Source organism: Amblyomma americanum, chromosome 6, assembly GCF_052857255.1.
Source record: "Amblyomma americanum isolate KBUSLIRL-KWMA chromosome 6, ASM5285725v1, whole genome shotgun sequence".
Classification (NCBI taxonomy): Eukaryota; Metazoa; Arthropoda; class Arachnida; order Ixodida; family Ixodidae; genus Amblyomma; species Amblyomma americanum.
The window spans coordinates 56,365,621-56,379,839 of record NC_135502.1 but is presented as its reverse complement, the minus strand read 5'-3'; the positions used below and the strand labels follow the sequence as shown (position 1 = coordinate 56,379,839).

At 44.5% G+C, this 14,219-nt stretch overlaps 1 protein-coding gene across 7 annotated transcripts in view; it reads right to left on the bottom strand.

The window, feature by feature from the left end:
- LOC144093509 (histone acetyltransferase KAT7-like) overlaps nt 1-14,219 on the bottom strand; it is a 53,868-nt gene that overhangs the window by 29,370 nt on the left and 10,279 nt on the right. For 6 of the 7 annotated variants that reach the window (XM_077626971.1, XM_077626966.1, XM_077626973.1 and 3 more), the window contains exons 4-8: nt 13,179-13,322; nt 7,601-7,716; nt 6,890-6,974; nt 4,697-4,860; nt 1,590-1,740 (exon numbers count right to left, since the gene is read on the bottom strand). In XM_077626971.1, coding sequence (XP_077483097.1) covers nt 1,590-1,740; nt 4,697-4,860; nt 6,890-6,974; nt 7,601-7,716; nt 13,179-13,322 — 660 coding nt within the window. The remainder of the gene's footprint in view (nt 1-1,589; nt 1,741-4,696; nt 4,861-6,889; nt 6,975-7,600; nt 7,717-13,178; nt 13,323-14,219) is intronic. The other variant, XM_077626972.1, reaches the window with a different exon arrangement.

The window sequence follows — 14,219 nt, the reverse complement described above, 5'->3', positions numbered from 1 at the left end:
TCGTCAGTAGCGTGCCGAACCGTGCAACCGTCGAAGGCTGAGAAGTTCGCTATACTGGGTTCATTCTGACGACCAGCGCGAAATTCGACAAGGGACCGGAAGAACAGTGCACATGTCTTTTCTTTCTGTCCCTTGTCGAATTTCGAGCTGGTCATCAGATCGAAGGCTCAGTTTGCACGACTGTTAACCTTGTTGACTTGCTGCTTTTGTTAGCATGCATGTACCGAGAAGCACCCACTTTAGAAACGTTTGTTCAACATTAGAACTTGAGATGTTAAAAGATGCTTGAGACATTAAAGGCTAGTTCCTTGCATGTAGCTCCCAAGATCATGAAGTTACAGCAACAGCGTTGACCCTATAAGGCGGCAGGTTTGGACCTTTGGTTAAAGTTTTGCGAGGCTGCATTTGTCCTGCACTAAAAGTGTGCAGGTAAATTTGTAGTGCACGAATTCTTCTAGGAACTAAGTTTTCCACAAAGATTAACAATTCGCACACTTATCTAGGGGTCACCTGTGAACTGCAAGTCATAGCGGGTGTTTCACAGGATGTTTTGAGCAACTTGTGTGAGCACTCTGTAGAGAGCTCTAAAGATGCTGCGAGCTACATTTTTACGTCCTCATCTAATATGCTCATTAGGATCTCCATGCTTCAATGACCAGCTGCTGGTGCCTGATTCCATTTCTTTAGCAGGACAACAAGTTTCACACCAAAAAGAGACCACATAGGCGAGGCTCCTCTCTTTACTAAATCGTCATCATAATCTCGAGTAATGAGGCAGCGGTCTGGTATAGAAAGGCCATTCTTAGAAGTTTTTGCAAATATTCTAGAGTTAACCCAAGTGCTTTCAGCTCTCGTCTCCTCTCTACAACAGCACCAGCGAACTTGAAAAACACACAAAATTGGGTGCTAGTAATAATGCTTCACAAAACTGGAGAGTGCATGATAGGAAATCATTATGGGGGGGCCAACTGATAACTACATAAACAATGCGACCTAATGAATGATACACAGCCTAGAACTTACACCACAGTTCTTGGAAGCTCTCCAAGAGAGCCGTGATCCAGTACTTTCCGCCCAGACATAATCCTTTTGCCCATGAGCTTGGCCAACTCTGAGCTGTCTTAGCCGCAGATAAAAACAAAAAGGTTCCATGCAGTGACGAGTAAAATTTGCTGCTAATGATAAAAGCTTTCCTAGAATTTAGCTGGCTGCCTGCGTTTAGCTGCTCACTGCCAAGCCCACTGCACTCTTTGAAGGAGGGACCGAAACCTTGCAGCAATATTCTCAAGGATGTGGATTTAAAACATCAGCACTACTCTTCCAAGTTCAGCTTCAGCATTAATGTAGTGTGGGAAGGAAAGGAGTAGAAAAAATTCTAAATCGTCAGCTCCCTTCAATGCAGCCCAGAAATCAGTGCTTTTTCGTTTTAACCAATTCCATATCTTTCTTCTTTTTTTTCTGCCGATGTTTATTGGTGTTTTTCAGTCAACTAAAAAGTACATGGCTTACCTATACGGCAGCCTCTGCCTGAACGATATATGGGAAAGGATCGTGTCAAAAACGCCAAAGGCCCGCAAACTGGCACAAACCTTTCTGTCGCCCTCGTCTCGGGGGTGTCACATCACCGTTGGTCTTGGCATCGGACACCTTGACACCAGGGCTGTGTGGGCTGGAGGTCTTCTGTGGTGTGCAGGGCGCCACTACATCCTGGTGCATTGGCTCATTCTGACACTGGTTCTGCTGCAGAGGTGACAAAAAGTGCTGTCAAAGCTTCTTTCACATGAGAAAGTATGACTTCGTCGCTAGCCATCAGTTTAAACTATTATGAAGGCAACTGTAATGGCAAGTACTCCCTTTATAACACCTTTTACAAAGCGCTCTCTTGCATCAAAATTTGCCAAAGCACTCACGACATCAGCACCACCGCCAATGAAACCCATCTCAGCGTTTTGGAAGAAAATCTCTTCCAGCATATCTACTAAACAATGCCAGCCAGAAATCATCAGACAGATGCACAACACTTGTCTGCTTGTATAATGCCCTGCTAGAACATCCTCAATGACCAAGTGCTCACAATACTGCCTCTGGCAAAAGTGGTCGTGACTTCTAACAAGACATTATTCTTTGCAATGCGGCATTGCCATTTGCTGGCAACTGTCTGCATACCTGTTGCACATACAGGAGGGCTGCTATTTTACTTAACTCTACTAAACACTTTGCTAACATTACCAAGGCTGCACTTATAAAGAACCAACCTAGCCCACAGCAAAAAAAAAAGAAAAAAAGTATTAGACCTCTGAGCATGTGGCTTGGCACTGGTAAAATTGGTATTGTAAAAGCTCGATAATTCGACCCCCGTTAAATCGGGAATCCGCATAATTCGAACTGCCAGCTTGGTCTCGGCCAATGCCCATATAAGTCTATGGCATAAGATGCTCGCCAATACAGACGCTAAAAGGAGGGAGGGGGTCTTGCAACGGTTAATTCGAACAAGCTCTCGAAAGGAGGCCGCGTCCAGCGATGACCGGCACAGCACGAGACTGCCGGAATATCCGTACTCAAAACCTGAATTCCATGCTGCATAGTCACTCACGCTCCTCCAACATGCACGCGACAACAGGTGTGACGATGAACGGGCAGCACCGTATCCAAGAACACTCCATCCGCTTAGTTTCGGTTGCGGCTTTATGAGCTTCGGGCCAGCCCGCAAACATTGATTGGCGCGTTGCTGGTGTTCTCTTTCCCCCCCCTTTTATTTCTTTTTCTCTGCGCTTTGGCGCCTTTTCTTTTGCTTGCGTCCGTGTGGTTTTATTCTTCCAGTGCACAAAAACTACATGTTCATCATGTGCTGCTCGCTGTTCACGTGGTGAAGCTTCCTAGCACATGACAGTTCTGCTTATGATGGGTGTGACGTGGCAGCGATGAAGGTCCACCGCATTATATTGAGAAGGATGCAGGAGGCCCTCACGACTTTGGAGCTGTCCTGCTCCGCAATAAAGTATGCCCGCAATAAAGCATTTATGGAAACGTGAAAAACAGTCACTGGTGCACTGTTCTCATCTCAGAATCAGGCAACTATTACCCAGGCTCTCACCAAATTAATTTACCTCGCCACCAGCAATTACACAGTTATTTCGGGGGTCACTTGATAATTCGAACTTCACGATAATTCGAACATTTTTTCCAGTCCCTTGAAGTTCAAATGAATGAGCTTTTACTGTAACTGCAAAGTTGTAAGTCCAGTATTCAGCGACCAATATCCCAGTATAGCCTTTACTTCAGAGTGATCTGTAGCCACTTCTTGGTTTGGCTTGGATTGTAGAACTCCTTGGCTTTAGAATTCTTTCATTATTTCAGTGAAGTTATTCTGATACGGGACTCAAACTAGGGAACGTATAAAAATATACAGTTCCTCGTTATAGCAAAGTTGAAGGGACCCGGTGATTACTTCATTGTAGCTGTAGCTTCGTTATAGCCTGTGTTGACATAGTTTCCAAGAGAAATCTTTATTTCTTTGTTATATCCATTATTTCATTATGAACCGTATCGTTATAATCAGATTCGACTGTATTTCTGCAAAGTCAGACAGCAAGCAGCCACAAATGACAAAGTGAACATTTTATATGGTAGCACATGTTAATTTTGCAGAACCACTGCACTTAACATAACTAAATCATAACCTGCAAGAGGAGTTTTGCTAACAAGAATCAAGCTTCCAACGGTCCCCTGATTCTTGAGAAGTGCGCCAGCAGGCACTACTTGGTGCTAGCTTCACTAACCACAGACAATGTACACCACTTGCCCAGGCATTTGCTTCGTTTTCTTGAGCATTATGAATTACTGGCTGCACTGAACACTTCCTAAATATTTTTAACAAAACAAGTAACTTTTACTTTACATATCGAATTCAGTGGCCATAAAATGGATATACAAAACTCCTCAGTGCCAAGCGATGACCACTCCGATGACAGGAGGTAGGCTTTCTCGCACTACACACGTGACTGGTGGTGGTGTGGCAAGAGTTTGAGCCAATGTTTCTGCTTTTATCTTGCATTCACCAATAGCGTCACAGCAGATATAGCAGAATGGAGGGTTGGTAGCCAAGTGCCAATACTTCTTCACACCTGCTGTCGAAAGGGCCCCAGAATTAGCGAGAAGGTCGGTTGAAGTCTTGCGGTGATCATTTTGAGCTCACAACTGCCACCACAAAAGCAGTGAAAACGGCAACAGGTTTCACTACCAATGCACCATTTTCCACAAGACACGCTGCAATGTGAGGAAGCCATCCTAGCTGGCACATGGCCTGCCATCATTGCATGCTGATGGTGCTGTGCGGGGAACCCAATTTAACCGCCACTCGGTTTTTTGCCACCTCCAGAATTGCTACGAGCATCTTCGAAATGGCACTAAAACTTCGGAAAAGGCCTCCCAGTTTCTTTAGGAAGGATCAACTAAGTTGCATCCCTTCACTGACTGAACTGTTCATCTCTTGTGTGCGTTTTTCACAAAATTTTACATTATGAATTTGGCTACATCTAACTATTTTGTGATTTTTTACCTGTTCACTATATCAAGGTTTGACTGCATAACACAAACTGGAAACCTGCTCCCAGTGGCTCTGCCACAGCTACATTTGAGAATAGTGATAACCACATGACATTCCTGGTATACTGACTAAAGCATTAGGCTGACATACATTTTGGAGGTTGCCACGCTGTGCATGCCTTGTCATTCTTAGTCGTTTTGGTGTTGACGGGTGTGGGTCGTCAGTGCAGTCCTTTTCTTTCTCTGCAGCTTCTGGAGCAGTGCCATTGGTCATCGCTTGCTCAGCACTTGTCTCGGTACAACGGGAACACTTTTCTGGGCATACAGAAAGGATACAAAGCAAATGTGAGAGACACAACCTACACTGAGGCTCCTGAGAGCATCACGACAGTTTTGAAGCATTGCAGTCCAACTCTCAATAGTTCTAACTTCTCTGAAAGGAGACCAAAAATTTTTCGAATCCCGCAGAGCTCAAATAAATGGGAGCCTTTCTTTAATACTCTCGACATTGCCTGGATGAAAGCACCAGTTCAAATGAACCAGCTGTCTGAATTAAGTGAGCTGGAATTAATAACAATCCACTCTAGTTCAATACTAATTGTAATAAAGACTAGGTCACGAGAGTAAATAACTCTTTATTGCTGGCTTCCTGCTCACAAGCCTGAAGTACTAATTCAATGCATTTAGGCAATTCCCAGAGGTGGGGTAAATTTCAACAATGGGAATACTCATTAACATCCACCTGAGTATGGCCATATCGCTACAAAGGAAAGCGACACATCTTTCTTAGAAGCCTCAAAGATGAAGAAACATTCATTTCGATGCTCACCTAAAAAGAATTCTTACTGAGGGTTTGTCGAGCTAATGTCAAACTTATACTGAAGCTGAATTTAAAAACAAACAAAACAGAACAGTAATGAAAGCAAAAACAGAGCATGAATCAAAACTGGATTGAATAGCCTTCAACAGTGGATAAAAAAATGAAGATCAAATGAAGCTCAAACAATAGAAATCACATCTGGGGTGCTTGAACAAATATATGAAACAATACCACTCCAAAAAATGCATATACATTACTCTGATAGCATGACACGAATTAAATCTATCAATGCAATTATTAATGCACAGCCAAAATGACAGTGGGGGGAGGTATAACAGATTTTTTTTTTTCCTTTTGTGGGGCTTAACATCTCTCATCAGATATGAAAAGGGCCCTTTGTTTTCAGGTTTTATTTTTTCCGGAATTCGAGGGTTAAAAATCGGGCAGCATTTTTCGAGCTCAAATTCGGGTGCAAATTAGGTTATTCAGAAGAAATTTTCATAGTTCGCATTTTTTCAGGTAACTTTTGCACCATAAGACAGCTTACTATAAGAGGTATCCACTGAGGCCACACTACCAGATGGCACAAGTGTGGTCGTGACTAGTGCACTACGTCTGGGGTCGTTTCATGCTAGCTCACGCAGCGTCAAGTACGACGTGAGGCACCCGGCTTGTATGGATAATGTTTTTGCATGATGTCAAATGCGTCAAAGTCCACTTTTCTTTGTGGAACGCTGTGTGCATGATGTTTGCAACTGAATTCTTCTGTGCCGCGATATAATTGCGCTGCCTGTTCGGTGTTGTAGTTAGGTGGCCACCCTATCTTGTGCTGCAACTCGATAGCAAAACTGGCAGGCTGCACTGCAAGCAAAACGAACATGACTTGCAGTTTTTCATATCTAATAACTGTCTGCTACTCATGCGGGTCACATCGTGAATAAACAGTGCGCGATTAATTGCCCAAATTCCAAAACTGGCGCCGCAGAAACTAATTTCCAGCCACTGTAGTCAGCAAATGCTGAAGGTCGAGCAAATACAGTCATAAACTCAAAGCACGAACGGCAGACCCGGCGAGAATGTTTTGCAGTTCTAGTTGCAGCAACATAGCACCACTTTGAATGCACGCGACCTGGAATCTAGCTTCACAGCAACACGAAGTGCAGCGATTCTGCTAGATTCAGTAGTAGCACGGTACTTTCAGTAGACAGAGATGACAAATTAAGCTAGCTAAGCAAACAGGTGCATACTACATGATTACTTACATTCAGCAAAGGCCATGTGGAAGTACTATGCAAGCATTTTCTTTCACTCAGAAAATGTAGCACTGGTGCAAAATACAGTCATGACTATGTCATCACAGCTAACTTATCAAAACTGGATTTGAGTGCAGCAACAGAGAGCCCATAATTCAAAGGCTGCCAGACTATGGTGAGATGTCTTGTGACGGCCTAAAAGCTTTTTGCTGAATGCAGGCTTCCTGAAGTATGAGATCAACCGTCAGCGTGCTTCGCAATTAACACTCACCTAGGTATGACCTACTGACTGCTTGAGAAGGTAGGCAGCTCTGGTGGAAGCAGCGATCACAGTTCTTGCACAGTACAAAAAGGGCCTAAGAAAGAAAACAGCATAAACAGCCCCAATTATTACAATCATAAGTACCACCAATATTAGTCATCAATCAGTATATATTAATAACAACTTAACATTAACCTCCAAGCAGTCAATAACTTCAATCCTCGCTTATATACTGTATATCATCATATTACCCTTGCAGCAGGTATCAACAGCAGCACGAGAACTATGCTGCCAACAAAACAGCATCCACGTATCTTGCTGCAGGTGTGTTGATCAACAAGCAATAACCATGTGCGTTAACTAGCCATTACACTACATGTGCTTTCAAGAAAATAATTAGCTCAATGCTTTCAGAGCCAAAACAAGAAGAAGCCAACATATCACTGGCCGTAGCATTGCTACATCATAACAAAATTGTTGATTTTTCGTTCTGTATGCAATACGAATAAGCAAAAATGGTAAACAGTATGTTGGGTGTAATGCAACAAAGCGACACGGGCTATGAGGAACACTGTAGTCGGGGGCTCTGAATCAATTTCGATCACCTGGGGTTCTTTAATGTTTACTCACAGCGCACAGTACACATATGCCTTACGTTTTGCCTCCATTGAAACGCGGTCACCGCGGCAGGGATTAAACCTATGATTCAACTGTACTCACATTGGTGGATTCAGGCTGGTGGCATGTTTCACATACTCTGCACCTATGGCACTTCCAGTCATACGTGGTGACTACCTTGGCCGCTTCCTCTGATAGACCCAGGCAGAACGGGTGTGCTGAAAACCAAAAGCACAAGTTCTGGTTTGCATGGAGTACTTAATGACACTTATTTTATAACTTGGTTTAATATTACCATATACTGCCATGTATAAGCTGACTTTTTTTCTTTCTTTTTTACACAAATGTCCATTCAAAATTAGGGGGTTGACTTACTGAACAGTCTAAGGTAGATTCAGCTGGCATGTGCGCGGTACCCGCCGAGCGCCAGTACTCATTACTGTCAGTACGCATGAAGCTTCATGCATGAAAATCGTTAATTTTGCAAATAAGCTGCATTAACGAAAATTAAATGTGCACTCTTTGCCCAGCTCACCTGCGCTGGCAGACGTTTTCCCGAGCAAGTGTGGAAGGCAAGAAGATGCGCCATTCTGTCACCTTTCATCCTTGTTGGACACTGACCAATGACCTCGTAATTGTGCTGTTAGTATGTGTCTGTTGCTTGAGCTTTGCATGCGCCACAATGCCATCCCACGGGAAACACCGTAGACATGCATCTTCCTGCTTTGGCTACCCTGGGCAGCGGGGCGACGGCAACCTATACTTGGAGTCAAGTTGTTTTTTGGCCAACGAGGGCTACAAGTAGGGGGGTTGACTTATTCTCGAAGTCGACTTATATGCGGCAATACAGTCGAATCTCACTCAATGATACGAACACGGCTGATACGAACTTTGGCACAATACAAATCCGTAAAATCCCTGGCCGGAGTGCATTGAGTACAATGTGCAGAATTTTGGATGTTTTGAACACCCCCACGCAACTATGGATGATATAATCTTGTGAGTCGCGACCGCACCCTCGAGCCCTAAGCGCTGCCTGTACATCGCTGACGTCGCGGTCGCTAGTTGTGCGGCATGCACCTGTCCATAGCTAGACATTTAGCACAGCACGAACTGCTACAGCTTACTGTACACCGCCAGTGTGCATGCGCTGATAGGTTTCGGCGCAGCAAGACTGTGTGCAGCTGGCCGGCACGTGGCACCATCTAGCGCCCTCAGGGTAATCAGTGCATGCACACTGAAGGCACATGGTAGCGGTTGCGACAGAGCTACGCTAAATGTATCTGCTGACTTCGCAGATGAGCGTGGGCATGCACATTTCAAAAGCCGTGACTGCCAGTTGCACTCTACGTGCCATGGGTAGTGAGCTGTGGCTAAGAGTAGACAGCTGGGTTAGTTCGCGGCTTTTAACACAATGGCTCATCTTTCCAGCGTACATAAAAACACAGGGACAGAGAGAGAGAAGACACTACGAACCACGGTGTCTAATATTTCTGTGTGTGCGTGTTTTACGTGGGTTGAAAACAAGGGTCACACAATTGTGGCTGCACTGCCATAAAAAATCCCGCCAGTCGTAAACAAACGTACGTTAACGCACTTCCAGTGTTTCTGCATACGAATTTTTTTGCGACCCAGTGAGGTTTGTATCAACAAGATTCTACTCTATATGGTATACTATGTTAAAAGATGTGAAATGTCATCCCATAAAATCCCACAATGAAGTACAAGAATGTTGTGCACGTGTACTACTGTTCCCATTTACTGGCAGCATTAATATATTGAAGTACACTACGACTGTTATTTCGAAGCCATTGGGACCGCAAAAAAATGGGCACCCAGAGAAGAAATGTGGCTGCGGGAACATGCTATTGTACTGGATGAACTTTGTGATAAACCACAAAACACAGGGAGAAAGTCTACCCTCCAAACCCTTACTGGCCAAATTAAAGTTGACTCCAAATTCAAGCTGACACATACACCCTCCGACTTTGTCCCGCTGCCGCATTTGTTTTCTAGTTTCCTGCAAAATGGCATTGCGGCGTGTGCACAACTGAAAGCAATAAACGCGTAACGATGCGGTCACCAGGCCAGCAGTCCGAGGCCAATGAATATCAAAAGTGGAAAAAAAAACAAAAAAAAACGGTGCTCCACCCTGCCTTCCACACATGCGTGCTGCCTATTAGCAGCAAACCAAACTGCGAATGGTCCTGTAATACCCTTGTCACACAAGACATTTCGAAGGCCATTGAACCGATAGTCTATCGACTCAAAGGAAATTGAGCGCTGCTACGCGGCTGGTTTCAATGGCCATTGAGTCAACAGACCAATGTGGAACTTTGTTGAGGTTTCGAAGGCCTTCGAGCAACAGCTGTGTGCATTCTCAGACGCGCAGCACCCACAGCAATGCGCAGGGAAAAACAATCAGGGCACTATCACTTTTGAAAAATATGCAACTTCAAAATAATATACAACTTATTTTTGCAGAAAAAAAGAGTCCCCCAAGTGACACTGCAGCATGCATAGTACCATTGTTGCCAGCGATAAATAACATTAACAACCAACACCAGTGTCCTCAAAAGTGCATGAATGCTAATACAGCTTGTCCAAGACAACAAAGTTTTTTTTTAAGAGCGATTAATCTTACTATAACGATTAAATATTTTGTTTTTAACCTTCTCAGGTTAAACTTGTAAGCTGATTGCTAGCCTTTGCTAGCATGCCTGCAAAATTATTGGAGGCAATGGTGGCACCACATCATCTTGGTGAGAGATAATGGAAACTGTCCAGGGTGATCTAAGTTTGCCGTGTAACAGTAGCCCAACTGCTTCGAGTTTCGATAGGAACTGAAAATCTCATAGGCTCTCGACTCCACAGCCTTTGAACATGCCCATGTGAAAGGGGTTTCAGGCCTGTAGCTTTGGGTTCTGGCGTGGTGCAAGCTACACACAACCCGAAAATCATCGAAAATTTGTTCCCGCATTGCCTGCCACTCATCGGAGGAAGCGACCACCAGCACAAACGAGCCAGGTAAACAGCGCACAATTCGAATTATCTTTAGCAGAACCAATTTGCATACAAATTGGCTAATTTTTTTAATGCATGGAGCCATGCTTCCTACTGGGAGCGGGCACCAAAACGGGCGTGTACTGCCCGCCATTTGTCCAATACTCTCTTAGTCCTCGCAAATGGGTTGGCTTTGTTTGTGGTTGTCCGACCCCCCAATTTTATATGGTCGTTTTCTGAAGATCTTATATACAAGAGTACTGTAATAAGAGATGCCGGTAATCCTAACCCCCAAGATATGGCACACCACTCAATGAAATGGCGCAGGGCGCCATTTTGTGCCACCAACCCGTTGCGGGTGTGCAGCAACAATGATCGCGTTGCCAGACGCACACTGATGTTGCTACCCGCATCCATGGCTACAATGCAGTGAAGCACTTTTTCTTATCAGGTGTGCAACTTGGCGGCAAGCCGTACCATAGCTCTTTTTAAACTGGGGATACCGGAGCTGGGGAACTTCGCATATCAAGCATTGACATTGCTCTACGGCACTGTCTCTCGGCTCTGAGGAGACGCTGCTTCACCGGATTGTAGTGAAATTGGGATCGGGCATTCAAACATAGCACCCAAGATCTTCAAATTAACCTGGCTGGCACAAGCCACCGCTTCCAATTATCCAGTTAAATTTACATTAGAAACTATAGGATTATCTGCGATTTAGACTTCAGAGTCCGAATTATCGAGGTTTTACTGTATTTTCAGCAGAATACCTAGCGATGCGCAGTATGCCTTAGAGCATGTGCCACACAAGAGCACTTCATTAAACAAATTGGCAGTGTGCTGGGTGCACGACCATGACCTGCTCTTCGGACAAAGCATGCCATACAGTGGTAATGAAAGCATCCATTCCTTTCCATGAAATGCAGTGGGTGACACTAAAATCATTGAGGAACGTGTCAGAGGAAACTGCGGTACTTGAAAAAAGATGGTCAAATATCCAAGGGTCCAAATTAACAAACGGTCCTCACAAAGCTCCCAGAAACTGTTTAGGTCACAATAAATTTATATGACAAAAACCTGTGTGATAGTCAATTTCTGAGATGAAAAGTGAGCAGCAATGACGATTTTTCACAGTGGTGGATGTCGACGCAGATTTGCTCTAAAATGCAAACACACTGCACCCTCTTTCACGGTGCAATGCAGCAGCACAGCACTGGAGCCTCTTCATAAGCGGCATCGTTGCCAATGAGAAGGCTCCACTGCACAAACTGTGAACTCCACAGGACAAGCGTGCAGCTTCGGTACATAAGAAAAACAATACCACAGAGATGGAAGCAAGAGAAATATACCTATATCAGAAAATGAAAACAAAAAATGAAAAGACCAGTAATATTTCAGTCAGCATCAAAAATTGTGCAAAACTGAGCTCAGCTGGGAGGCTCATGCACAGCCAGGCTACTTTCGCCGTGGGCTGCAATGAAGCTCAAATATAAGAAAACGAAACCCACTACTTTTCAGTGAAGGGGACTTTCCAACGTAGCCGTGTCTGTCGCTGGACACATGCCATAGGTGTGCGGGCAAAACCGCATAATGTAATTCAGGCTTGACAAGAGATATTTGAACAAATGCTTGCTTAGCAGGTCATATCTCGACACGATCCCCCGTCAGGAACCTGACTGAATTAACAGGTATGAGCGCTGCCACGTTTGAACAAGCATCTGCCACACACTTACATGGGCGATGGCGGGGCCCTGCCAGCAGTCCGAGTCATTCGGATTTACGAATTAACGGGGGGTTAAATTAACAAAGTTCTACTGTACAATCAAAAACATCTATGGAGCACTGGCCACCAGCTTTGACCCACTGTGCTTTGCACAATGCCACCTTCAGCAGGTAGGATTGCGCCTCACATATGCACCAGGATGAACACTACCCTGTATGGCGTGTTGGTCTTTAAAAATCCAACCCCTTCACCAACCACATTGTCAGGGCAATTAGGCCTAACAAAGCAATGATCAATCAAAGATTCTTGTTGAAACAGGCACAAAGCTTTCACTGGTCCTGTGTATACTCACCACTGGATGTAATCAAAGTTGGTCGAGCCACTGTCTCCAAGATATGGAGAGGTGTGCAATGTTTAATCTGTCCTTTACTCAGATGCTTGTAGAGGTGTGTATATCATATATTGCTACAGCGAGTGTACACCGTACCACTGCAGCTAGAATAATATGGAGCACAGTTCGGTGTGCTAACTATTCTTCCGTTTATGCCTGAGTGAACCAGCAGCACTTACCAGTGTATGTGAAAAGTGTAACTTATCAATAGGTAAAGCGCAACAGGAGTTTCATTGCAAAAGCGCTCTCCATTTTACTGCGACCGTGACCGTATGTTCAAAATGTCGATAAGAAATGGATGAGGCAAGCAGAAATTTTTATGAGCCTTCTTTCAGATAGACCAGAAGCAGCGACAACAGATGAGCATGCCGTTGCCAACAAGTTCAGTGCCACAAGTTGACACAAGTTGCCACAAGGTCAGTGGAAAGTGTCTCAGCCAGTGAGAGATAAAACATGCGACATTTAGAGCCCACTCTCAGTGACAAGAGTGATAATTTTTTTTTTCCCTCACACTGTTCCTCGAAACCCAGCCAGAGAAATTTGCAAGAGGGGCTAACACTCACCACAGGTGTCGCACTGGGAACACGATATGAGCTGCGCCGGTGGGCTGCGGCGGCTCTCAAGCAACGCCTGAGAGCACACGCTGCACAGTGGCTCCGAGGACAGGCGCGACCGCACCTGCCGCAGCCGCTTGTTAGGAACCTCCCCTGTGTCCAACGTGGCGAGAGTAAATACCACATTACCCTAAACCTACAACTGCCATTCTCAGTTAACCTGCTCAGGTGACAACCCATTCCTGTTAGCCTGCTCCAGTCGCTATTTCTTCGCTCCGCAGAAATCCAGCCACAATATGTTCTGTAGTCGGCAACAGAGCCTCCTTCAATTATAATTTAGACTGCACAAACGGATACCCTAAAACCAAAACAGTGCAAAGCCAGTAATGTGATTGACGAGTAGCAATGGCCAATAAGAGTGGCAACTGCACTCAGCATGGCCAAGCAATCCAAATGATGTTGCACACAATAACACTCTTTGCACAACCTTTGCATAGCAAAGTTAAGCAGGAAGAAAAAGGAGCATCACAACTATTTTCCTTAGCAGCAGTTCTAACAGCCATCAGTCAAACCCATCCTGCAATGGTGACAATTTATTCCTGTCAGTCTGAGATTGGACCAATGGTTGCTTTAGCCACAGGTGATATGTGATGGGGTGCCAACAAGTTACAACTAAGTAGAAGTGTCATCGTGATCCCTTGGGACTAACTAAACTGAAGCTGTGTGATGCTGTGTTACTCAGCAGTTGCGGGTTGCAGTGATGTGATTGGCCGAAGTCACTTTGGAGCAGCTTTTGGAGCAGCCAAAAGTGCTTTCTGGCGCAGAAAAGTGAGCATTTGGCACCGATATATACCGAGTTTTCCGATGTATAAGTTTTGGTCTTTTTCTGATTATTTCGCCTGAATATTTGAATATACAGGAAAAAATTATGTCCCACCGGGTGTCATCTTTTGCCGTTCTCGTAAATACGTTAGAAAAGAAAATCGACATATAAAAGAGAAAAGCAATCAAGTCATTAGAGAGTTTTAGTGCAGCACAATAATCTTCTAT